Below are 27,890 nucleotides of genomic sequence, written 5' to 3'. Positions count from 1 at the left end.
CACATTCTTAGAATGCTGAGCTCACTGTGTTTCCATTACCCCAGTAGTATATCTGTCATTCTGAAATATGTTGCGCAATTGCAGAGATGGTATTTGTAAAATAAGCATTAATGTATGAATGTAAATATTACAAATATATGGAATTAGTATAAAACTAAAGTCTAATCAGTGTGGTCTGAAAAGTGATTGCGTGTGCTCTTTTCAGATTTGTGCTGAGGCGTCTGTTTAGATTCCTGGACAGATAGTGCAGCAGCTTTCACTGATAGTAGGCCTCTCATCAGGATGTGACCTTGGAGGGCTCACCTGGCTGACGTGTTTTCACTCCAGAGGAATGTGAGATAATTCCCGTCGGCTAGACGGGGTCAGAATGTGTGGGTGAGGTGAAGAGTGAGACGAATAGGCCCGTAGGTGTCCAGTGCCAGTTGAGAGGCAAGGCAGGACCTCTGTGCTGAGGTCAGCCAGGTGCAGACCAGCTACTCGCACTGTGTAAGCAGCAGCAAATAGGAACCGTGTCAACAGCTTCCACAAATCTCCAAAACAAACCAAACGGGATAATTCTCAAAGATGGCCATCTTTTGTAAGCGGAATCCTGTTAAATGAAAATAAGTCTCGAAAGAGGTCACACGGGCTCCAATTTCAGTAGATCCAACTAATCTGACCCACTCTAAAGCAGATCACCTATAGAGGCAGGAATGGCAGGAATGTTTGGAGCACACATCATCCCTCTGTCCTCATAAACAGCCACGCTGGATGTCTGGCCACACATTACTAACACAGACATACTATATTTCATAGGAGAGGGCTTAGCTTTAATACATGATAGTGTTCAGACATCACCCCACAGACACACTGTTATCGACTAATGTTTATGTGTGCAGGAGAACATTCTGCGGCCGCCGTACCCGGTTGTTAGATTTAATGACGGCAATTTTCTGTTCTCATCTATGATACTAAGCCTAATACAAAGGGTGTCCCTGCTGCTCTTTTTCCTCATGCTGAGACATAGACACAAATAAAAACAATGGGAAGCAATCCAGGAGACCAATTAGGACAAAAAAATTAACAGTTCTCATCCCGTTTCTCAATTGACTAAAAGTTAGAGCTACATTTTTGTAGCACATTATGGAACATATTTATAATGATTTTATGTTACTGTCTATGAGACATGTTATTTATATCTACATTAATCTAAAAGCTAATTATTCAGGTGAAATATGTTTATATCCATTAATGTGTCTCTTACAACCCCTAGTTGCCTGATGGTGATATCCCAGCAATGATGCCCTATTTTGACAGACGTTCTGAAAGCAGGGCTTCAGAAGGATGTAGTCAATGTGACTTAGTAGGGTCTCATGGTGTGGTGTCAGTTGTCTCAGGGTCCAGGCTCCAGCTCTCTGTCAGCTCACATTCATCCAGCAGGCAAAGTAACTGCTCCTCCGTAAGGTCTGCAGACTCTTCCTGCAGAAAGAAACAAACATTATGTATGTATGATTTTAAAAGGATAAGTCAAGAATATGTTTGGATGGGCTGATGTACTTGTATCCACACAGAAACCCAGCATTTCATCTCAGACACACACAGTAGACCTCTGGTAATCCAGACCTCTGGTAGTATCAAGGACACATGTGCGTGTTATTATTAAAGTGATGACAGAATATTTTTCAGCATAACTGCTGCTTTTTTCCTAACATCCTCCCTAGATTTGTCCAATTACAAATATCAAACTCAGTTTTGGCAAATCCAGACAACATGTCACATTAATGCATGACCTATGATAACAGTGGCAGTTCATAATAATTGCACTGCTGCATTTGTCCCCTGTGCGTAGTTGGAAGCTGTCCGGGGAAAAAACACTTCCAGTTGGATGTAACTATTGTTTTTCTACTGATAAGTCAGACTCCTCACAGGCAGCCTTCTGGGACTGCATGAGAGTTCAAGGATGAAAGTCAGCCTTTTTAAATTAGGTTATGAGGACAGGGGAAGGTTTCACAATTTGAATGAATGTCAATGCGAGTGATGTGTTCTCTGGAAACTGCAAGCGTAATTTCTGATTTCATATTATTTGGCTATGTAAACTTTTAATTCCTAATAATAAGGTCAGACATGATTAATTTACCTATCCACAAGTGCTCATAGACAGTTAATTGCCATACCTTTGTGTGCAAATCCTGTACTTTATTTAGACAGCTGCGACGCAACAGTCAATTTGTTCCAATAATATCAACTCATTACCTTTCATGATATGAGCCAAAGCGTGTCCAGGAAAGCCACACCGTAAATCTCACCGTTGAATAGTAATCATCGTCTTCATTCACTAAGCATGTGTCCTGGTGTTTCTAGCTGTCATCCCACACCGAACAGAAAGTCCCTGGCTTTAAAGTACGGATCTCCTCATCCAGTAATTCTGTCCCTGATCCAGATGCTTAATACATGATTAAATGATTTTTCCCCACCTGAGGGAAGCGAATCAATCTGTTAACACATAATTATCACCTTATTAAAGTGACATAGCCAAATAGTAAGCAAACAATTTTCTTTTTACAAATCCAGCAGTCAGGAGTCAAGATGAGCATTCATGCTACGGGACACCTAAAGAATTTCCACTAAATCCTGAGGGAAATATCTGGCTATTTACCTGCTAAATGTTCTACTTTGTTCACTAGCTAATGACTAACTTTACATGCCAGTTGTTTGGTGTTGGGTAGTAAGGGTATTGCCTGCTGTGGCTAAGCTAAGCTAACTGGTTTATCCAACTAGCTAGCTTATACCTTGATTTTGTATGAATTTTTATGTATTAAACAAACAATATATCATGTGTTATCTAGTGAGCCTAGAGGTACTAGTCAAAGTTTTTTAATTCAATTGTATTTAAATTTGGGAATGAGGAAAATTCAGCTTTCACCACAGTGTGACTCATCTCAGGCGTTCTGTTCTGAGACGGAGAGAATATTATGCCCATGCAGTTGTTTTCACCTCTGCCTCATTTCCCGCTGAGTCACTCGAGACAAAATCACATTCCTGTGTCTCATCTACCCTGCTAGCTAAAGCTAATAGTCTTCATCGATCATCTGTATTCCTTCTCTGACCAGACCACCCTCTGAAACTCTCCAGCCCTTCGCCAGATCCCAGTTGCTGATAGACATCTCTACCAGACAATCCTGTCCATGTTCAAAGTCCTCCAGAATGTAATGACACCCCTTAGGTCATGGCGTGTTGGGCCATGTTACTCATTTATAACCCCTGTGGTTATCCAGATGCGGCATATCATCTTCTACCACAGGCCACAGACACCATGGACACATTCCAGCCGCGAATCACGATGCCCCCTGTAACACTCAGTGTTTTTGTACTTTGACATGCATGTAGCAAGACATGGTCCTTTGCCTGTGCACTTCACCTTTACCTAAATGGCAAAGGGGGGCCATATCCTGTATCTTCATGCATGCACATAACCATATGCATACACTAATGACATGCTTAGGCTCTAGGCATTTTGGATACACTTAGCTTCCCTCCATGGTTATTCTGTTTCAATGTTTTAATAGGTATAGCTAACACCGTGCTCATAGAAAAAAAATGATTTGCTTAGAATAGCAACTGTAACATAAATTTACACAAACATAAGTGAGCCATTACTGCAACTTGAGACATATGGCCCAAAGAATTCACTGGTCAATTACAGGCATGTCAGTGTTTGAGTGCTCATGAATGGGGCAATAAAAAGAAGTGCCCCACTGGCGGGAGTATTAATGGCCAGAAATGCCTTTAACCAGTACCAGCCGTCTTGGAGATGGGAACTACAAGTGAAACTTTCCTACAGAGAGGAGAGTAAAAAGAGATGGAAGAAAGAAAGAGTGCCTTTTACTGCTGTGACAAAATGCTGTGACTCTTTATAAGTGGTTGACCTCAGGTGCCCTTAATACTAGGAGGGCCAAGGGTGTCTGTGGGTGACTGATGTGTATTTTCCTGTCTGACTGTCTGCCTACTCTATACAGAGAAAGTTAAACTCAAGTGTTAGAGCCACTTCAGCGCATCTCAGTCCACCCGCTACAGACGCCACATTCATTTCAGTAAACAGCAGAGAGAAGTACCGCAATTACAGGAAAGCTGGCCAAAGAAAATTTGATTGAGATAGTTCTGTCTGAGTACCATAGTTCTGTCTGAGTACCATAGTTCTGTCTGAGTACCCCTCTTCCACTGGGATATCAGTGAGACAGGAACAACTGTGTTGAGCCTGGTTGGAAATGTGTAAACACAGTATTACTATGAGACTCAGTCCACAAGGAAAAGGATGAACTGAGCGGGAGAAAATAAGACTTTTTATCAGAACAAGCAAACTGCTGTTTTTAAGCTATCATGCATGGCTTTGGTAAAAGTATCTATACACAAGATGTTAATACATACATTTTCATAAAGAGAAAAGAAAAAAGTCAGCCCCCAGTCATAGGAAGTGTGCAGCTGTGTGAGCTGCTACAGTTGGAGGCTGACGTGGGAGTTATTCCCAGCCATACACCCTCTAGCATAAACATGTGAAATACAAGCTGGAGGCAGAGAAGCTATATATGCAGGTAACATCCTCCTAATGGGGAAAGGCAGAGACCTTTGACAGCTTTATGGAAAGACAGTACTCCATCACCTAGTCTATGTTATATTGAATAGCAACTTTTTAAACACTACTAAGTAATAACAATGGGAGACTGACATTTGGATAACATGCTTTAAAGGATATCTTCGCTTTGCAAACACTGTTTTCTGTCAAGTTCACTCAAGTTCACAACAATGTATCATTGAGGAAATGACTTTGACATGGCCGCTCATCAACCCAACACATTATTAGATAATCATTTATTTCTCCACAAATGTTCACTTCCCTGAATTATAAGAACAGCTTTTGCCTTGGGCAAACCGGCTCACTTTCATTCTGCAAGAGCTACTTTAAAGAGCTGCATCCTTCATTTATGTTTCATTACTAAAGTCAGTGAGTCTTGGAAAAGACAAAGTAAAAGTCAAATCAATAACACCCTGTGTATGTATATGTCTGGTGGTGACTGTCAGACTGCTGGCATTAATGCTCCAGACATCTCATACTGCTCCCTGTTGTCTAGCTCTCCCACCTACTATCCAGACCCAGCAGGCTTACTGCATCTGTCTCAGTCTGGCCTGTAACCACACACAGCCCATGTGCAGAGAAAGTAAGTGCAAGGGAAAACCTGTGTCACTGTTCTGTTTAGCAACTCTTTACGGTGTATTCACTACTAGTCTTTGCACTATCATTTTCTCACTGCCTTTACTCCTTGTCCTTGTGCATTTGAATAGCACCAAAATGACGATGAGTTCAATGTGTTATTTGCCCTATGGACATAGGAGTCCAGTTCCTCTCCCAACAAACAACGGCTGGGTGGGCGAAACCCTGACCTTTGGTGAAGGATGAAGGTTCTCTGTCACTGTCCAGTATCAGTTTCCAAGCAGGAGTTGAATCTGACAAAGCCGGAGCTGTTCAGCCCTGCAGCTATCTGCCCCCCAGTGGACCACCACCTATGTACAGCTCGGTGTTGGCTCCTGTACACAGAGGTTGCAGGGCTGTTTTAACACAAGCGTGGGCTGCTCAGCTTTCAAGGTCGCTGACTTCAGTCACATACCTCAGCTTTATCGGCCACAGACCCAGGGGCAAGTTCTCCACTAATAGGGAGGAATTCTATTCATTACACCCTATGTGCTCCCATTAAGATGCTGAGACTAACTCATGAGACAAGCCAGCAATACTTCCTGCTATAGTATACCTGTGGCATCATTGTCAAATGTTAGATAATGAAGATAACATAGATATTAAACCTCATTAAAGTCAGTCTGTTGTAGTGATTGCTGGCTGAATCCCAGTATTCGCATTTTACCCTATTATTTTACACATTTTACCCTGCATATGTTTTGTGGCTCCTCTTTTCTGACAAACCAAAAGAGTTGTGAAACTGCTGAGTTGCCAATTCATTCAAGGGCTCAATAACACCTGTAAAGATTAAGGCCAACTTTGATCTGCCATGGGTGGGGACCCTCTTTGCATCAAAAAGATTATAGGTATGTTTGTGTTCACCTAATACCCTGCACTGCTATCAACATCCTTCCTTTGACTCTGTTTACAAGTTTCATTTTTATATGTATGTATGTATGTATGAATGTTTCTTATGATGCTATAACTACTTTTTGTAGTTTTAGTATAACTATAACGCAGCTAATCACACACACTCGAGTTTTCACATGAGATATTTGGAACTATTTTATAATCCAGCCCCAATGCTAAAAAATTCAATGATTGAATATAAAAAAGTGTGGATATAAAGTGATGTGATCTCCTGAAATCCAGAACATCCAATAAAAATTCTATGTGCCAACTGTGAACTTGTATAATATACAAACATAAAAAGCATAGCCCTTTGATTAGAACTTAGGTTAAATTGCACTAGGGAATCCTAATGTAAGAGATATATGCTGATGTAGTAGAGAAAGTATGATTGATGATGTTGGCCTGATTAGAGATCCATCCTGTTTTACCATAAATGTTGGGTATGTCCTTCCTTTTGCAGTTGATCTAGGAATGCAGCCAATTGAAGTTGCAGGAAAACTAGCACCAGATTAGCTGCAGAGTATCACAGATTTAGCAATGACACAATGAACAATAAACAGTCAAACTAACAATAGCTTTCTTTGGAAAGGCGAGGCTACTCCTTTACTGCACATGCAAATATCTATAATGGCAAAAAAAGTCAAATCAAAGTTGAAAGAGTAGATTCTTTGGCGAAGAGGTGAATTTCACTGGAATGGGGCTTGTTTGGATTGAGAGAAAGAAGCAGGGATGACGCACAAAATGACTGGTGTCAGATCTGAATCCAGCTTAACATGGCTTTTGTTTGAATAAATCAGTTCAAAAGGTAAATCAGGTAATTCTCTAAACAAACACTTGAATTCTTAACATCACACACAGGAATCAATCAAACTGAAGTAGTGCAGGGAATCTGTAGTCACTCCTACAATGTATGAGGCATTTTCCACCTTTACAATAGGTGCTACACTCCAGCAGCAGCTGGCCAGACTAAACACGAAGCAGCATGCTTTCCATTTGGAGGGAAAACATTTAATACCTAATCCATCGTAGGAGTCTGGAGATGTGCTGTACTTCAATAAAACATTTTTATTTCAAACATATCCCTAAAACAAATTCACAGTCAACCTCTTACGCAGCCTCCTTCTCTGGAATTCAGGATTCATTTTTTAAGTCTTGTCATCACTAACTATAAGTAGACAGATTAACACAAGGAAACAAACTGCATCATCGGGGCCACAGTGTCACAACTCTCATACATGTTTTAGGAATTATTTTGAAAAGGGCAGATTTTCTAAATAATTCTCCTATAAGGCAGAACTCCCTGCCTGAGAAACTTATGTTAGCAAACAAAGCCCCCTCTTTTAAATCTTAAATCACTCCTCAAAATGTACTTCTACAGGATGGCTTTTCTTCAGTTAATCTATTTTTGCCTGTTTTTATTATACACTCTGTTTCATGAGGTCCTATGTTTTATGTTTTTATTCACATCTCTGTTGTTTTTATCTGGCCCCATGATCTTACTTGTGTTTTTCTTCTTTTTTTTTTATAATGACTGTGTATTGTATCTTGTTCTAAAGCACTTTGTAACAATGTTTTGAAAAGTTGCACAAATGGATGAGTATCATTTCAAATTGGGCAATACCATTCTTATATATCAGGAATTTAATGGCCTTTCTAGCTCATAAAACTTCTTTTTTTCTTTCTTGTCCTCATTCGAGTATTTTATCATTATCTTTTGTTTATTTTTTGTCTGTGGTGGTCATTGTATCTATTACATTATTATTAAATAAAGTTGTTATTAATGCTAAAAGAGGAAACTTTGGCACTAAAAATAAAGAAGAAGAAGAATTGAAAATGCTACTAATACTAGTACTTAAAGGAACTGTGTGACATTTTGGACAATTTGCTTATTTGTTTTCTTGCTTATAGTTAGATGAGAAGATTGATACTACAAGCAATAAGCTAACTATCTCTTGATTCTCACAACATATTCACTGCACAGATATGAGAATGTTAATGATCTTCTCATCTAACTCTTGAAAGAATAACAATACACCTTCAAAAAATGATGGACTAATATTTTCATAAAACCAGGATTGGTAGCATTTTCTGTTCACAAACGGATCCCTTCTTATTTATCATGCTCCTAATCTACCAGAGAACTCCACACAAACCCTGTGCGGTTGGTAAAAACACTTCAGGTGCAAAAATACTGTGAGAAGACACTTGAGTTATGGATGTTATACAAATCAACTTTACGAGTATACCGGAGCTGTGTGAAACTGTTCAACAGTGCCCTCCCACACAAATTCTGTACAAATAAATCTCCTCTAACTACAAAACAAGCCCAGTAGCACTCAGTCTGTATAGCTGTTTACATTGCAGTCACTGGCTGGGTTCAATTATTCAGTGACAGTATATAAAATGCAGTGACACACAGCTAAAGAGCGTCTAGCTACACCAGCAGTTAAGAGACTGGTGGTTTTGATGTTATGCGATCATAATGAAAGAACAGTTTCCTCAAACGAACCTTGGCTTAGTAAGCAAAAAATTCCATTTGTTTCTCCTTAATTAGGCCAGGAATAGGTTAGGGTTGCATGGCATGGTGCCTTGCTTGATGTAAGGGAGTGGCCGCCACGTAGTGCTTTTATTGCCTTACTGTTTGTGAGTCGAAAGGGCATCTTTTATCTTTAAATTAGGCATGTATACATCACATTGTGGTTCATCAGTGTTAGAAATGATGTGCTGGATAATACATTCGAATTTGTCTTCCATCAACAGCAGCACTGTGATGAAACAAACATGTAGTTTATTGCGCAAGACCGAGAGAAGCCACCCATTTGAACAATGGCAAAGTCAAACCAATACATTTATCTGTAATGTTTTTCTTTCTGTGCACACAAAATTTAGAGTCATAAATGTCAGAGGAAGCAGAAATCAGGCCTATTCACCTTTGTTCTTGCAACATTCTTGTGTTGTGTCTTTAGCTACAGGGTTTTGGGAGAGAGAGCGACAGTTCTGCGGCTGTAATTCTACAGTGGCTCCTAAAAGCAGACAGAGCTCAATGGTTTCCAGGGAACTCCATGGAGTGTGGACATTAAAAGTAATGAAACACCATAGAGGACAAAAAAGCTATCAGTGGAGTCAACAACCATCAGTGGAGTAAACGACCATCCTTGTCCTCAGATCAAGGTTGTATACAAATAAATAAAAGCAAGAAATATAACTCAAAAAAACACTCAAAAAAAGTCAAAACAACAACCTACATTTTTCATGCAGCTGTGAACTAATACTAAACTGTGAAGTGAATGTGTTAGTGATACAAAGAGAGAGAAGGAAAATGGGGAAAAAAGAGGAAAAAATATGGGCCTGCAGAGACACAAATATTGCATGTGATTTCATTGTCCCCCTGTGTGAATGACTGTGAATGAGCTGTGTGCTTGTAATAATTTGTCATACACGTGTCTACAGATACAAGCTCTGAGGACTGTAATAACGCAACATAAAGTACTCGTGTGAATTTGAGCATATGTTTTGTTGTGTGTGTGTGCGTGTGTGTGCGTGTGTGTGTATGAACATAGCTGCTTTGAACTCACAGTCATCTCCTGGCTGTGGCCCAGGATCTCCAGCTGCTGTTGGATCTGTTGGAGCTGCCTCTCCTGCCCTCTCCTCTCCTTTATATCCTGCAGGACCTTCTCTTCTGGCTGCGGGTCCCCAGCGCACTTCCATCCAACCTCTGAGCCACGGCCCTGATACGCAACAGACACGAGTGGTTCTCACAGGGAGCAAACAACACATTTCACACGTCGACATGCTTGGGTGCTCTCGTAGAGCTGCGCTCACAGCTCATGGCTGTCTGTGGGAAACATTTAAATAAGAATCAAAACCATACACAGTTCATCACAGTTAATTTGTGCGAAAGTTGTACATTCCAAAAACACTCTGGAGTTGTAGTGTGTTTACCTCTATCAAAATGTCATCATTGTGGTATGTCCTAAAGATGCATGCAGCCACAGTTCTTTCCTGTGTTTTACAGATTGTAGAGTATAATCAGGTAATCATTATAAAGCCTGAGAAAGTCTCATACTTCAGCTACAGTCTACATGGGGTCCAACATAAATCACATTTATGGCATCCACGTGCACTGGGTTGACACAATGCACCACAAGCTGCATCCAAAGAAAACTTTGAAAATGGGTCAGGAGGAAATAGGAGAGTCATGCCTAGAGAGCCATCAATGGACAGCTGATAAGTGAGGAGCTTGTCTTTCTGACCACAGGCCGGATCTTTTTCACTAGGCCTGGGTCACAGAGAAAGAACAATTCAAAGTGAAGTCATCAGAACCAAATGACTCATGTTAAGATGTTGGGTTTATATCATATATTCAAACAGGCAATAGGGCCGTCACATACTGTATTTTGCTGATACTGAGTCTCTACGCCACGATGAGGAAATAGCTTCTGTAGATGCAGCATGATGAGCAGTAGGTGCTGAAAAGGGAGCATAACTGTGGTAAATCCCAAAGATTAGATCTGGTAAAACTGGTGAAATCCCTTCCCAAACCACCCACCATTTATATCTTTAGGATGGATGGAAAATTCATGACAAAACGAACAATACTGTAGACACAGACCAGTGAATGACCTGTGGTGGGGTCATATTTTGACCTCTAAAAATGCACTGCTACTCTATAAAAGCAGCAGCTAGGTCAAAAAAATTGTTGGGTCTGAGAGGATGTTGCCAACCGCAGGACGGTTTTGGAGTGTCAGTCCAGCGCCATGTGGTTGAAATCTCCATCTCTCTTGGTTAGTCTGGATGCCAGGCAGGCGTATGTATGATCTAATAATGTTGAAATTGATGGATACTTCATAAAATGTCGACATCTCAGCAGGGACTTGCATACAGCGAAATGGTAGGTTACAGGAGACAGCGGGAACCGGCAGAAATTATGAACCTAAACACTGAATTGCTAAATCTGTTATGACACATTTATGATTAAGGATGTAATCTTAGTTAAACCCAGGGTAGGAGGGAAGTTCAGCCAGTATGTTGAGAAGAAGAATGAACGCTACTGGCCTTGTCTTGTTAATAACCAAAACAGACATGTCTACTTGGGTACTGTGACACATTACATGTACACAAATTTTAGGCAACTGGATGCTACCAGTGTGATTTTAATATTTAAATCTTGGCAAAAACAAGAATTTGCTATGAAGTGTGTGTGGCCTCACCTAGCAGTGCCCTCTGTCTCCCTATAGGGAAATAATGACAGCTTCTATCTGAAGCCTCTTTTAAGTGGTCGTTACTAGAGCCCTTCTGTTAAGACTCCCTCATCCAGACTACAAAAGCCAGGACCACGAGAGGATCAGACTCCTGTCATGCACCAGAGTGAGAAACACAGCATTCCAACCAGGAAAAATAAAAATTAAAGTCTAGCTTTACCACCATCCTCACACCACTAAATGCATGTTTCCAAAAAAGCCCAAATCTTTGGGAGAAACAGTTTATTTAATTTGGAAACGACAGCTGCCCTACTTTGGAAGAACTATAGACTCCAAACTTTAAAATTGTCTGCAAGGTTTAGTCATGATAAAGCTATCACTGACCAAAGTTTGAATGAATTCGGCATGTATGTCACATATTTACTTCCATTTTGTAAGATGGATTACACAGAAAGTACTGAACCAACACCACACTAGGTGGAGGGATAGGGCATGAGCCAAGGAAGACCCCATTAAATTTTTATATGTCGATCCAGTTCCTTGACATTGAATTTGGTGCAGATCCAAACAATAATCTGGATCTCACGGACATGTATAGGATAGTTTGGTTTTGGCGGAGGTACATGCTCTACTGAGTGCCATTCTAGATTCTTACTAAACTAATGCTCTCTGGCCAAATTAAATTCTGATGAGTGTAAGGGGAAAGTCCACAGTCCCTTTTTTATAAACCTTACTAATCTGACCCCAATTACAACATTAAATGAGACAATATCGCCCTCGTTATCTCTGCATTGGTCCTGAATCGTCTTCTTTCACAGTAGCAACAGCTTAGTTACAATAACAGAAAATCAAGCTAATCTGAGAGGTTTCAATAGCTTGTTGCAAACGCTATGACGATTAGCAGGTGACATGTCAGTCTCATACAAAATCCCATAGTTCATTTCTGTGTCTCTCACTGAAACTAGCAACAAAATGTAATGCTAGCACAGACAGTTTACGCATTAGTGCTGATATTTGCTAATCAGCACTAAACAGAAAGGGCTGAGGTTGATGGGAATACTGTTAGCTTTGCAGGTATTTGGTCATAAACCAAATTATATTTGGACTTGATGATGGAGAGAAAGGGATCACGAAAGTCAGTACGCGTCACTGTCTAGTGCCAGTCTACGCTGTAGATGTGAAGATATTTTAGTCTCTGTCTGTGTTGAGACATTTCAATCTGAAACAAAGTGGTGGACTAACTAACCACAAGAACACTTCCCATCTCTACGGAGCCAGAGCGCTTGCATAGTTAAAAAAGAAACAAACTGTAAAATGGCCGTGTCACGAGAGGTTCATCAGATCTAATGCTTGAAATGAAATACCAAGTTAAAACAAATTTTATTTTGTTGTAAACTTTAAAATGTGTGAATATAGTTGCTTTGACAAGTGACAATTGAAAACTGTATGAGATCAGAAGTGTTAAATAGGGTTGACATAGGGGTTATTTTCAGTTTCATAAAAGGCCAATAACCGCAGTGCTTTGTTCACAGTAACTGTAAATGTATAATTGATTAAGCAATAATAATAAATCAGTGCAACAACTTTAGATCCATTTCCAAGGCACTGGCAAGGCAAAACCATATATTAGTCTTTGCTCTTGTGCCAGTCAAATTGTAGTAATGATTCACTTCTTGGAGAGGACTGAGAGAATAATGTTTCTTGAACTCAACAGACTTCAGTGATTGTTCCAATACATTATGGCATGTGTGCTTCTTCTCCTGGAATGTGTGATAGCTTTCACTCAATAGGAGGTCAGACTGAGTGACTTCCAAACAGAGGACTGGGGTTCTTCTTATCTGAACATCAGCCAAATGCTGGTAATTGGCTCTCCTCAGAGTAGCCACTTGACATACTGTTGAAGAGCTCCAATAATCACATCACCTATCTGGGTCACACTACTGCCTGAGAGGCCGTGAAGATCTGGACTTTGTTTTTTGTTAAGTAGGACAAACATGTTAAATATGATTCACTCTTAAAAGAAAAGTAGCTCAGCATGCTGAGGAAATATCAAATCACTGCCCCTTGATTTGATGTCAAAGCAGTGTCATGAGTAGATCTGAAGTACAGCATTGTACTTATTACTCTGACTGCCAAGTGCACCTTGAACTCATAATAAATGTTATTAAAACAGAGAAAAGGTCTTTCATGCATGATATGACGACTCAAGAGAAGCTGTCCTTGTTTTACCTCGTGGATCAGATTTTGCTTTCCCTCAGTATGAAGAAAGAAAAACAGAATGACTTGCCAATTGCCATGAGCAAAACAATTGTTAGTATATTATTTGTATGACCTCCAGATATCTTACATCAAGCATGCCTTTCACTTTTATTAAGTAGTTATTGATATCCTGTGATCAATTTTATGATTTCAAATAGAAGCAATACATTCCATTCAGAGGTTGTCATGGCATTTCATTGTGAAACAGCTGCAGCAGTTGATGGATGATCTGCTGTTGTCCAAAGTGACGAAATAGGAATAATAGTGAGGATTATTTCATGCCAAGCATTTCACTTCAAATTAATTCAAAACAAATCTTGGATGCCTCACACTCAGCAATATTGAGTGTGCTATAGCTTGATGTTCCCATTAAAGGAACATATAATCATATCACACCAATCATATTAGACAATGGAGAGAGCCATAGCCTGGAGCTTCTTCTCTGCTCCACTGTGGGTTGCATTTGTGGTGCGCTTCACAAAATATAACAGCTGGATCCTCTCATGCAGACACATTCTCAGATGTATTTCATAAACAGCAAGAAAACAAGACAAATTATGAGGTCACCATTGCATGTAAGTATCTCTTGCATCCTGCAGCAAAATGTGTTTTATAAACATGGGTGTACCAGGCCACCGGTTGCTTCCAGTTCCCTCTTACATTAGGTGTTTAGGAGGAATGTTCAAAGGCAGACCAAGAACCACTGAAACAGCTTGATGGCCTTGTTCACACGCTCAAGACAAGCAAAACAAGGCCAGTGTGTTCAGAGGCAGCTAATCCAAACAAGTGTCAAAAGGAAATTCATAAAAGCTACTGCACACTCCAAACAAATTAATTCATACAACATGCGGCCTTTTCAACAAAGTTCTTGACACCTTTTTCAAACTATCTAAAATCAAAAGTAGGTGGAGAAGCCCCATGCCGTAGGAAGGAAAACAAAGACTTCTGGGTCGTTTCTGCAAACATGATGCAAAGGATTCCACAAAACAAACAAAGGGAAATATAATGACTTAATGGGTTCTTGAAAAACACTTATGTGATGTGGATGCTAGCCAACATTTCAAACAGCAGTTTGTTTTAGTATGCAGTAGCCACAAAAGTGCTTATGGGCCTAGACTCTGGGGGCCTTTGTGAAATGAACAATGTCTGTTGGTCACATTAAGTCACTCAGTCATTAAAAAACAGGCTACGCAAATAATGAAAACTTCATGGTTTTGATATTCACTGAGTTACCAGTTTGCTTAGCAATATAATGCAGTCCAATAAAAAAGCCCTGCAATATTTCCTTTCATTTTGATTCAAATCTACAGTGTACTGTATTTTGTAGCTAGTGATAGTGTAGTAGTATTGGACTGTATTACATTTGAAAGGCCACTTTTCAGTACCATGCAGTATGTTGAATATAGCTTCAGCCTAAAAAATATTATAATTATTATATACATTTGGCCTTGTGTCAACAAAAACTGAATATTGTTGGCTTCATAAACATAGCACTATTGTATTGGTTTGCATGAGATATTAAATACTCATCTGATAATTGTTAACTCAGTGAACTACTTACTGACAGACTACTTACTGTATGTAGAAACTGATTCCTACTGACTGGAAAATATACTCCCCTGTATTTAAGGACAATGCATTTTGTTAATGGCCCTTGGCTACACATTGCAAAGGGACAGAGCTATTATTATCAAAAACAGCCAGCCACGCTGACTCACCCAGAGATGGCTGGTGTTGTTCAGAACACCAGCTATCGCTTTCTCTTTCTGCATCTCTCTATTTTCTCCCCCTTAACTCCCTCTCTGAAAATCTGAAGTATAGTAGGAGCTCTGGCTATGCCACGTGGACCCAGGCTACCTGCCAAGGCCTGTCCACATGCCTTGCCACGAGCACTCCCTGTGAGAGCTCAGGAGTAAGCGGTTCGGAAGCTATGTCTGAGTTTCTTGACGTCCTTCTCTCTCTCTCTCTCTCTTATTTCTTTCTCTCTGAGACTGACATTTTGCCCAGTTATGACCTGTAGTCATCTGCCAAGTTCTGAGGCAAAGGTTCTGCAGAACAGCTGTCTGCCATACATACATGATATACCTACCTGCATGCTGACACTTGGATAAGCAAGGTAATGCAAACAAATGTTTTTAATTCTGCACCACTTGCTTTGCACAAAGTCGAAAGTCTTAATGCCATACCCCCCCCTTCTCTCTGTGAACTTAGAGCACAGAACTGTGTGTACTGCTCCGTAAGAGACGATGTGAGGGTTTGTATATCACCATCTTAAAAACGTCCCAGATATAATATTTCTTTGCATCCAAGTTGTCTTTTTCCTTTCCCCATCCTTATGACTTTAGTGACTTTCAGTATTTTGGATCCCTGGTAGATGACTTGGTGATTGTTGAACATTCCTGAAGTATTAGAAGATTCACTTGTGGGTCATCTGGACTTTATACTTGTGTTTTTTTCAGAACTGAGGGTGGTCTGGAGCAATCACTGTTGCACAAATCAAAACCTCCTGGTGCATCCCACAATCAAAAAAGCATGTTGAACGTGACATTGGATTAAAAGATCTATACCACCTGTGTGTTCTCACTATCTTTGGCATAATCCAAAGAGCAAGCGAAGTTCAAAAAATGTTTGATCTGTTTGAAGTTTTCACTGTTTGGGTTCTGAAAAAAAATGCATTTGTAATCCCTCCAAACCTTTGTAAATAATTCAGTGTACGATTTTATTGTTGTTAAAGAGAGACTCATAAGATCATCTCTGCCCTTTATCACTTTGCTTCATTCCCTTTGCTAATATAAGGTAATTTTAATGTTTGCCAAATAATGACACAAACAAAATAAATTTGAACAAAGAGCTTATGAAGCAGACCATGCTAAATGTTTATCAAAAGCATCTGGTGGGAAAAAGCATCCAGGCATCTTTTTGCACTTCTTGTCCCACAGTGAACTGTGTATTGTACAGTACAATATCTGACCTAGATTTCAGCTGCTAACAGTCTTGCACAAGTTTATGTTACTTTTTTCATAGACAAACATAGGACTGTGAGAATTCTCAATGTGATGGTTACAAGAGGAGTTAACCAGCTAACAGCCAGCCAAGCTATGTCTGAAACCACAACATATCTTCATACACGTTTTTTTGTGATAATTGAACGAATGAGATACACGTGGTAATTAGTTTAATGCTGTGTTCCAAATTTTTACCTCACATCATTGATGCAAATTTGACTGCTGGACCGTTTGTGCAGTCTATGTTGATGCAAACAGCCAATGTTTGCTAGGATAGCTAGCTAGCAGTAGTTTGCGCCACCTTTGGTGAATTCATGTCTCATGGCATGAGACTTTCCATTGACTTTGTACGCCACACCAGAAAATTCACAGCATGTTCACTCTGAACACAAGGTTGGAGATTTTGTTACCTCTGGACAGAGCCAGTTGAGTTTTTCCCCCAGTTTCCAGCATTTGCGCTTAGCTAAGCTAACTGGTGGTAGCATATTTAGTAGCACTGATCTTCTCAGCTTGGCAAGAAAGTAATATATCCCAAAATGTCAAATTATTCCTTTAAAATATGGTGAGCTCTGCCCATGTATTGAAATATAAACAATAGTGGGTTGTGATAATGTTCTTAAATACTTGAATGGTATTTAACTTGGGCCATGGAGACGGGAGATTAGCAAATATTTTAAGGTTGGTTTATTGCTAACAGATGACTTTGAGCCTAAATTATCCACTATGGGGTGTCATAATGAGTGGAATAGTCAAAAGTTAGATCTTAAGCAAGACAAGGAAAAACCTTTGAAATCACTTAACACAACTGCTGCTGTGGATAACACCAGTGGGAGAGGCGTTTATAAGAAGACAATAAACTGGGTCTCATGGGAATTATAGGGTGGGGAAGGGTGTGGAGGCTATTCTTTTTAGCCAAGTTAATCTTGTGAAAAAACACCAAGCATGCCACATGACAAACCTGACATCTAAATTCTCACCATGCAGCTTTCCAGCCATCAGAAAAATATGTAAACCACAGAGGTGTCAAAGATATTAGACTTTTTCAATGGGTAAATTTAGGTGTTTTTATGCTAATACACAATAAGAGCACATTCATTCACTGCTGGCTACTAGTGTGATGAGTTTCTGTTGTGAATTAGCATATTTTCAATATTTCATTAGGGATATGGACAAGATATTCCAGAGACGACAGTTTCTTCCTTAGCACAGAGGATAAATTGTCTTTTGTGTCGTCCTGCTGTCATCATTATTAAGGAGAAACATATTGTTCTACTACTTTTTTTACTTTCTAGTTGTGGTTTTATTTTGAGGTCAAAGCACATACTTGTGCAGTATATTGCCTGTATACTACCTGTATCACATGAGTGAACAATATGAATATGTCATGAATTCTAATACATTTGGTGATGTATAAATAAGGACTAACCTACATTTTCGATGAATATAACGTGACCAAAGTTTTTCCACACATGTTTAATTATATGACCGGACTAAATAAGATAAATTTGCAAACTGTCTGCTGACCGCATTGTGTTGGTCAAAAGGGCGTTTTCTGCCCAAAGCTCTGCTCTCTCACTTAACATTTGCTGTAGTTAAAATCATGGGTGCTCATCAGCAACCACACAGTGTGACTAAGTGACCTCATCGTCTTACATCAAAATATAGCCAGCCAATACACAACAAAAACACAGCTGGAGTTACTATGCAAACACACAAGAAGCTGAAGCCCTGTTGATTAAGGGAGGCATCTAATGTGAACAAACACAACAGGACAGTGACTTACAACCATAATATAGTTCATTAATTTTCATTGTCACCACACTTTCAAAAAAGCCACATGTGAGAGAATGGTATATGTCTCTGATCTGTGAAACACACACATACAAATACTTACACACCCATGTCACCAAACACCCGACACCAGCCAATGTTCATGACAGAATCCCCTCTTCTGGCTTAAGGCTGTGGGTGGTGCAGGCATTACCACACAGTGGTACAGTAGGAGGGGTGTACTGTACATTAATGTTATGTGCCAACAGATGTTTTTAATGACGGGAAGGCTATTTCAGCTGAAGCCTGAGAATGGGGGAGAAGAATAAAGAATTCACAAGAAGCGATGCTGTCATAAGCACAATACTCAAATTGTCCAAGTAAAACAGTGTTTAAAGTCGTGTTTTGATTCCATTCAATCCAGATCATTAAAGTCGGGTTTGTGGCTACCTGACCTTTTTCCTATCATCAAAAATCATCAAGGAAGAGCCAGAGGCAAGGAAAGGAACTTTTTCCCATCAAGACTTTCACTGTGACTCACCATTTGGCCATGTGATGAGTGATACTGTGCTTCCATAAACACTGATGCTGTGGTAAATGGCACGATGACATGGATTTTTCTATGCCTTATCAGTCAGTACACTAAGGTACAATATGCACCTGCCACTGCAATGCCTTATATAGACGGAAAGAGAAAGACCTTTGATATGTGCCTTATCACTAAACATGCAAGTCTAAAGTCCCGAATCCACAGATGAAGACCTCTATTAAAGACATTTTGCCCTGTAGAAAAAAAGTACAAAGTACGCTTTCTTATATTTCTGTACAAAATATATTGCTCCAAATAGATGATAACCAGTAATATATGGGCTATTGGTCTTTCAATTTAGTATACAGCAGCCTTCATATGTAAGGAAGCCGTTCTGCACGTGTTAATCTCTCCAAATGAAAGGGGAAGCCTTGTTCTTTTTCTGGAGCTGGCACTCCTTCACCTCCACGGGCTCTGTAATTAGGTTCTGATGGGGGGCTGACTCTCCTCTGTGGCAGTATACCAGCTGGTGCCAGGCCTCACATACTGCATCCACCCTCACAGGCTCAATCGACGAACTCACTTAACCAGAGAGAGGCTACTACTAAGATGACTGCATAGGAATGTGCAGGCTGCTTCTTTTTTCTCCTCAGGATATCAATCACGACTTATTGGTGAAGGATGCCGCCAGGTTCTGAAGTCACTGATTCTGAAGCCCTGACTGATCCTTTATGAGCAAGCGCTCACTGGGGAGACGTGAATAATTCCCTCTTCCGTGTAAAACGTGACAGATGATCGATCCGACGTAGCCAGAAGGCAAGAGACAATGACAAACGTGCAAATCCAGGCCATGATTTAATATCGCAGGGGAAAACAGTTTCAGTGCTGTTGAAACAGAGATATGATGATCTCTTTTGTATACATTAGAGACTGCTCTGGAATGAGCAGGCAAACAAGCAGATTCCTGAGCTGCTGTCCAAATGGTTTCTGTTAGGAACTCTGACTGGTGCAAGCTGCTCCCGAGAAGAAAGGTAACCGCAAAACAAAAGCATATTTACTTTTATGACCACCTTTAGGATTTATGGTCCCCCATGTGGAATGAATGACTGGCTCTGAGAGAGATTTATTGTGTGTGCTGTATATCTTTAATATACACCACAACAGTAAGGAGGAATTAAGGTAGTTTAAGAAAAACAGCTACTTTTTAAGCCCTACAGGTGTGGTGTTCCCCAACCGTCTTACATACTGCATGAAAAAACTAGAATACAGTGAATATGAAATTGTTTGTCATTAGCAGTCTGAAGGTGAATCATCTGTAACCAGTTACTTACGACACAAAGTCTTGTGTCATTGTTTAATTCATATAGGCATGCCTGCATTAGACGTTTCAGCAGTAATGAAGAGCAGATGATGGATGGATGATGGGGAATTTTACTTTCTCAAACTCCTTTAACCCGACAACATGATTAAAGGGTGGGAAGGGAGGGAAAGTGGGTTACACAAACTAACACATCCAGCTGTCCAGTAATGTTACAGTTGTGTACTATTGGCCAAAAGTCGGCTCCACATCACGTGCCAAAGTGTTTTGCACAAGGGAGTATTGCCTTATTTTGAAAAAAGTCTCACTCGACAGTCACGATTATTGCAGTGTTGTACTCATTCACCCATAGCACCAGTTCAGTCATTACAACTAGTTTAAACTTTTATTTATGATGTCTGGGAATTTCAAGAGGCAATGAGTCACATCTTCATCTAAGCACTCCCCAGAGTTCAACTATTGATCATGTACACATCTGGTTGAGCTCAATCAACTCTCAGTGGAACTGATTGCAGCTAAATCTTGCAGTAAAAACTGGGCTTTTGAGATTCAGTCCATCTTCATCAGACAATGGGTTCAATCATTTTTTCTCAAATCTCCAGGCCGACTTTCTGTACTTCACACTGAAACAGCTCCTGTGGGGGCGTCATGTGGCTTAGTGGTCTAAGCAGGCGCCCCATGTGTAGAGGCTACAGTCCTCGCTGCAGTTGGCTCCGGTTCGAGTCCCGCATCGGACGGCCCTTACTGCATGTCATTCCCCCTCTCTCTGCCTCCCCATTTCCTGTCTCTCTCCACTATCCTGTCCAATAAAAGCCCAAAAAAATATACTTTAAAAAAAAAAAAAAAACAGCTCCTGTGTGTTCTCAGTGTTTCGTGCTGTTAGTACTACAATTATTTGCTTTATCGATTAATCTGCCAATCATTGTTTCAGGGAAATCAATCAATGAAAAAGAACCCAAGATGTTTTGTCCAACAAGTGGTCCAAAATCCAAAACTATTCAGATTATTGTCATAGAAAACTAAGATCACCAGCAAATGTTCATATTTGAGAAGTTAGAAGCAAAACATTTGTGCCATTTTTATTTGAAAAATGACTTAAATAATTAATCAATTATGAAAGTAGGTACAGATGAATTTTTTGTCAACTGAATTGAACTGAAATTATTTGTCTGATCACTGCAGCTTTACATGCAACACAGAATTTTGCGTATTACTTTGATCTATTCTAAAGCTACATCCCATTCTACTACTGGATCACTTATACTGGATTTTTAAGGCCGATAATAACATTGATATTTTTGTGAGTTTAATAAATCTGACAGGTGATAATCTAATAATTAATTTCCTCAGTGATACCAGTGTTGGCTGATACACTGTATCTGTCTGGCAGGTTTTTCAGACTGGGTCCACTGAAGACCGAGAGGGCACAACATAAATGACTTCAGTACCTCAACTTCAAACGTTAAGCTTTGTTTTACTGCCATTTCCATATATATTTTTATATATATATATATATATATATATATATATATAACATCAGATGACTAACACTCTTACTGCTGGAAAGTGAAATAATTAGACCAGTGACATAAATATTCTCAGCATTTTGACATAGATCATGCCCTATTCCAGCACTAGTATTCAAGTGCTGCAGTTTTTCCTTGTCTACATCCAGTAGTGATAGTAGAAAATGGCACCCTGGGTTCTCAAAACTGCATTATAAAGTTTTTACGACTTCAAAAACATCAAACATTTTCCACTGACAGGCTACACAAATGATGAGCATGCCATCTGGCATTAAAATGCAGTGAGATAAGGTCCTGAGATAACTCACTGAGCTCATGTCTAGGAGCAGGCCCAACCTCACGACCAAGGCCTGGAAAATTTTTACAGTTGTAAATATCTGTGAAGTTGGTTCTCCACTGATGTGGTAGTGATGTACAGATCACTCAGACAATGTGCAGCATATAAAGGGTGAGCATTATGGCTTGCGTTAGTGGTACAAACTAATTCAAAGTTTATTAAATATATAAATGCAACTTAAGCAACACAAAAAAAAACAAACAATTAAGATAATTTATGAAAATGATGAATATAGAATCCAACCATGGACTAACTCAACATGTTACCACTGCTCATATGGAAAAAATAAAGTCCCTTTAATAATGAAGCAACAGTCTAAGAACGTTTTTTACACTAGGTTTACTAGCAGGAAATAAAGCACCACAGGCTTTATAATATGGCCTTCCTATGGAATTGTGGAAATGTGGATGGAAAAATGAGGCAACCCACAGTTCCTAATTCCAGCATTTTACACAATACTATTTTTTCCACTTACGAATAGGGGTGTAACTCCCCGAGGGTCAGTAACAAAAGATTTTACAAGATGTTGCCATTGATGCCCTACTGAGCTGACCCTATAATGACCTCATCTCAGAGCAGCCCTGGATGGTGTCTGATGGCGCTCTGAGAAAACACACTGCTATAGTGCTGTAGTGCTGTTGAAAACATACCTGGGGCTCACTAAAGTTTGTGTAGGAGCTCTGCAGCGAGAGAAATTCTTCAGCTGGAAGAAGGAGGCGCATTTTGGAGTCAATGTCAATCAGCTGCTCCAGGTCAGAGGGCTCTGGGGTGTAACCTTGGCCTGTCAAGAATGACACAGCCCACATGTCCTCCTGGAAGAAAAGCATCACTGAAATAAGTCATTGTCCACTGGGTATAAGCCTGCTTTATTTTGTGGTGACCTAAATGAGGGACTGATAAATAGTATTCATCTATTGCTTATTCAGCAACCTTATAACAGTGATGTCCGAAACAGGGAGGGCTTAGCACTTGGAATTCACTTCTCCACACAGTATAGTCAAATGCCAAAACTTTGATAATTGTCTCTTCCTCACAGTGATTGTGGGTCCCAGCGAGACACCCATTATATTCTGTGGGAAACAGTGGGTGGGTATTGAGCTCATCACGGCCCAAAGGTGATGTAAGATCTTGCAGCAAGGCTATCTTGCCAAAGAAGAGCACAACTCTACAAAGAACACAGCCGCAACCTTTCAATGTTCTCAGGAGGACGAGAAGAAAGCTGGCATTAGAAAACAGCAAACAGTAGAGTCTGTAAACTAGGTTGAGCACCGCACAAAGCCAAAAGTTAACAAATGAAGCCCACAAAATTTTATGATCCCGAGTCGTGTTTCAAATGTACAGATCTGCTCTGATCGAGCTACTAACACAAGCAGTGGCTTGCTTGGATTTTGCAGCATACTTCAGTCACAGACATCAGAAAGCCCTCAGTTTGCCCTTTGTCTTCATGTACATGTCTTTAGACTATTGCATAAAATATATACGGTATTAAACAGACATGAACATAAAAATGTCAGGGACAGATTCACAGAATCACACCATCACTTATAATGGACCTAAAAGACAAGATGTAGGCTCAGCCTAAAAAAAAAAATTTTTTTTTTTTTTCATCCTTTACTCAGCATTACTCTGTCTCACTGATGGTATAGTCATGATAGCTAAGTTGACATTAAATCGATTCCATCTGTAAATGAATAACTGTTCATTTTGATAAGTGTATTTTTATTCTTCTTTGCGGAGTGAGAAGCTAACTGGCTGCGGGTTCTAATACAGACATGAGAGTGGTATCAATATTCTTATCATCTCTCGACAACTATTACTACTTCTTCCTTAAGATTTCTTTGGCACATTGGACAGTCCATGGTCCAGAGACAGACAAGAAATGAAAGGAGAGAGATGAGGGATGAAATGCAACACAAGCCCCAGATGGAGAAGGGACGTTGCTACATTATTTTGCCAAATCTGGATTTCTCTAGAAAAAATCAGTCATTTCATTTTTCAAAAGAATCATCACATGGTTGTTCTTAAATCCCCAAAATGAAAACTACTCTTCCCACTTTCATATAGTATCAGCCTGGGCCTATAGGTAAGAGGTGAATGTCAGTGCTCCACCTCTCAAGCCCCAAAATGTTCTACGATTTCTGACTGGTACTGATTTATTGCCTCAGGTGACCAGAACTAAACAAAACTGTGGAGCTTGTAAGGATGACAGTCAGTAACATCAAAAAAGTGTGTGCGGAAAACAGTGAGCAGCGGCTTGTGGTTGATGTGTCCTGAGGGATTCTGCCAAGAACTGGGTGATGTCCTCAGAACTGAAGACGGATCACTGCCAAAGTCCTGGTGACATAAATAATGTGCTTGCTCCGTTATGGCCATTCATAATAGCAGGCCTAGCAATAACAGGAAGTCTTCTTCTGAGCCAATAAAAAAAACGCAGAGCATCTGCACTTCCCTCAGTTTGGTATCTGCCGCCACAATTACTCCAGTATTGTTCTAAAAGTCAAGGCAAACATCATAAATAGAGTAGCAAGATGTAAAAAAAAACAAAAAAAAACCACTGCAAAGCTGTCTCACGGATGCAGAGCTGTCGGGGTCAGGCTAAATGGAACCGTATGTGAAAGGTAACTATGTTCTACCTCTCACTCCCCAACAGGCTTCATCCCAGCTCACTTCAAACTGGCCTCACAGCTGCCAAAAGGGCTATTAAAGCAAATTAAACGTGAGAATAAAATCATTTGAAGTTAGGTTATGGTGAAATGGTCTACTGCTCCAGGTGGTACAGGATGAAGAGCCATCAGAGAAAAACAAGGGGCCTCATTCTCTTTGGTTTAAAGTTCTATCAGCACACCCTCACTATGAGTGCAACTACAGCTTATAGTAAGGCTATATGAAAGATCCTGGCTTCTGGATTTCACAGAAACACCACAGAGGAAATTGTATGATTATAAAAAAAAACTAATCCTTAAAATGTGCCATATGAACTGCATATGGCACCTCACATCTGGTTCATAATCAGAACTGTTCTGAGGAGTCAGAATCTTCTGCCCAGAGGCTGTCTCAGCTGCCAAGCACTCATCAAAACATGAATATCTGACCAGTGTTACTCTGTGTGTGCTATTCTGTGGGCCAAAGTGTGGCTGAGTTATTCAAAACTGTCTTCAATAACATCATTCAAAAGTTCCAAATGTTAGATAATGACACGCATTCCAGCAAATAAGGCCCCAAAAAAATAAAACTGAAGGCAGAGACTGCCTTAAAAGGCTGTGAGTAGACCGTGAAAACAATATTTCTATAAAACAGCTAACATACTATATTTTAAATATAGTAACTATAAGGTAGCAGAAGCAGTGGATGGGATCATCTCCTGCAGTGCTGCTCACCATAAGACCTGTAGACATGAGGGGGAAGTATTAAGGAACTTGAAAAAGAGAGACTGGTCCTACAGCATATGTTGCCTGTTAGCGCTTCATGTCAGCCTACCTCTCTGTCTGCGCCTCTGGCACTGTCCTCTTCCTCTTTGTCTATTTCTCGGAGGAGCTCATCCAGACGCTCTTTCTCTGCCTGGGTCAAAAGCACTTGGCCCCCTTCACCATTTACTAGCTATTGCATTACACAACATTTGGAAAGAAAAAAGACAATGAAAATTATTGTTTGCATCACATTTCTATTCTTTTCAGTGGTGCTCTAACAGGCTTAAAATATGTCTTTCTTTTGAACTACAAACAAACATTTTCCTCATTGGAAAAACAAACAGTCGAGAGACTTGCTCTAAGTCATGTATTAAACCGCAGCACTGCATTTTGGCCCAACGTGAACTTTGACATACCTCAATGTTTCTCTTGACAAAGTCCTTTTGTTTTTTCTTGCCTTTGGAAGCTTCACAGTGGCTGCCTTCAAATTGCTCTTCCCCAGTCTCAAATGATTCTGTTGAGCTGCTTGGCGTCTTTTCACCTGTCAGACAAGCCACTCTTTAGATTCCAGAAGGTAAATATTGAGAAAGTAAGTTAAAACTTTAATAATAACCATTAGCAAAATCTGATTAAAAAGAAAAAAAAAATCACAGAATTTCTGCAGCAGTCATTTCTCAGTCGTGCGTTCTTATTCTGTCATCTGATCCACATGATTAAAGTTTGCAGCTGCCCAAATAATCTTGAAACTTGGTGAAGTATAAATCATTTCTAAAAATTTAGACTAATCTAATGCTGTAAGGTGGCATATAGAGTGGGAAGATTGTGCTTCATTAGAATTGTAAGAGGTTCAAGCCCCCATGATAGCAAGCGGCTGACTGCCTAAGTATCTCTGAACAGAGAAATGTATTGAATTCTTCACTGTCTGGACTGCTGTTTTGGGGGAAAAACAGAACTTTTTTTATTCCTTAGGGGATCGATATAATAGAAAACCACAAGAGCTTGATCAGTAAATTGTTCATGAGTCACACAGTGGGTAAATTGTTGCTTTCACCTCTGGAAAACTGCTGTAATATCTGAGTTAGTGCACTACTGTCTGCATCAGCCTACAGTGGAAAAATAACAGATGCAAGTTCCTTGAGCTCATGGCGCCATCAAGTGCACACTATAGGCAGTACAACTGAGAACATATATTTTACCACATGAAGGAAACACTGAAAATGTGTGTGCTGCATTTTCTTTCATGTTTGATTTTCACTAACTCACTCTGCTCCAAATGTTGGCTGTGCCTGTCATGGTCATTGTAAGGAACTTGAGTTTCAAACACAGGCACAAAGTCGCTGTCCTCCTCCTCTTCTGTCCCTTTAAGATAAAAAACATATTTTAGATGTCTCACAGTGACTGCATGTCCTACACTTTTCAACACTGTTGCCTGTATACTGTATACTGTTGTTTATGCTTACCACTGGGTACTTCAAGGGCCAAAAACAGCCTTGTGTTCAAAGCTTCATGGGCACATTCAGACCAACCTTCTGGCTTATTCTGCTGCAGGGAAAATACACAGTATAACATTACACCATAAGTGAAAAGAGTGAACACCATTTTGTAGTCAGAAACAGTGGTGCTGGTCCAGGGAACTGGTAATGTAAGAAGAGTGAATACACCTACCAGTAGTTCTTGCCAGAGTTTTGTTTGAAGTTCTTTCCTTTGACGTTTGACTTCTTTTTCTTTGCTGATCTTTGCAGACAGTATTTCATCAAGTCGTTCCATTTCCTTAATGGCTTGTTGTAGTTCTGAATCTTCCTTCTCTTCATCTGTAACATCAACGTGACACTGACCTTAAAGAAGCATAAATATTCCATTACTGTGTGGAGTAATTTAATTATAAAACTGGACCATACTAAAAGTGAGTGGAACACTCCATTACACATTATAAATAACACCTACCTTGGTCAGGACCGCTGGCCGAGGTACATATTATAGTTTCTTCAGAGCTGCTCTGGATCTACAGGGAAATGTTTTCTAAAGTTATTGGAAATTGTAAACATTTTTAAGAAAATAATCACAATTTTAGTTCTGCCAATGTATCATCTTTACTTAATTACCTGAATATCAGCAGCATCGTTGGTCAAAACAACAAGGGCAAAGGGAGTTGTAGGACAGATTCTGTCAGTATGAGGCAATGACACGCTGGACACACGGCAACCCGTTTGGTCACTCGATGCAGGTCGGGAAATGTCATCTAAACTACCTCTGATAATTTCCATAGTGTGGTTCTCCTTAGCTGTGTTTCAAGAGGGAAAACGTATTTGTTTATTAAATAGCTGTTAGCTAAATAAAAAAAAACGTTTGTCAACAGAAACTTTCTACAGTTTTCCGCTAAAGGTTTGGTAACTATGGGCGCAAACACTCCCGGATGTTGT

At 39.9% G+C, this 27,890-nt stretch overlaps 1 protein-coding gene across 4 annotated transcripts; it reads right to left on the bottom strand.

The window, feature by feature from the left end:
• Positions 1-783: 783 nt before the first annotated feature.
• On the bottom strand, positions 784-27,886 carry fsip1 (fibrous sheath interacting protein 1). 4 transcript variants are annotated; one of them, XM_056393839.1, is made up of 10 exons: positions 27,573-27,886; positions 27,415-27,472; positions 27,136-27,305; positions 26,931-27,012; positions 26,734-26,829; positions 25,887-26,011; positions 25,541-25,660; positions 22,714-22,875; positions 9,694-9,846; positions 784-1,458 (listed from the first exon to the last, which is right to left on the bottom strand). In XM_056393839.1, exons 1-10 carry the CDS (start codon positions 27,732-27,734, stop codon positions 1,351-1,353), a joined length of 1,236 nt encoding a protein of 411 aa, XP_056249814.1. In that variant the 5' UTR covers positions 27,735-27,886; the 3' UTR covers positions 784-1,350. The 4 variants fall into 4 exon arrangements, with proteins under 4 accessions (XP_056249814.1, XP_056249815.1, XP_056249816.1 ...); XM_056393840.1 differs by having other exon boundaries at positions 26,931-27,009; XM_056393841.1 differs by having other exon boundaries at positions 27,136-27,281.
• Positions 27,887-27,890: the final 4 nt, after the last annotated feature.

This window comes from Seriola aureovittata, chromosome 13, assembly GCF_021018895.1.
Source record: "Seriola aureovittata isolate HTS-2021-v1 ecotype China chromosome 13, ASM2101889v1, whole genome shotgun sequence".
In the NCBI taxonomy this organism is placed as follows: Eukaryota; Metazoa; Chordata; class Actinopteri; order Carangiformes; family Carangidae; genus Seriola; species Seriola aureovittata.
Note: the sequence above shows the minus strand (reverse complement) of the source record. Positions and strands in the feature narration are given on the sequence as shown.

What these genes read in the sequence shown, in the direction of transcription:
- fsip1 (XM_056393839.1), bottom strand. Translation starts at nt 27,734, where the DNA reads ATGGAAATTATCAGAGGTAGTTTAGATGACATTTCCCGACCTGCATCG. An exon ending in AACTCTGGCAAGAACTACTG is followed by an intron (nt 27,013 to 27,135) that starts GTAGGTGTATTC and finishes TTTTCCCTGCAG; the next exon opens with CAGAATAAGCCAGAAGGTTG. An exon ending in GCCACAGCCAGGAGATGACT is followed by an intron (nt 1,459 to 9,693) that starts GTGAGTTCAAAG and finishes TTCTTTCTGCAG; the next exon opens with GAAGAGTCTGCAGACCTTAC.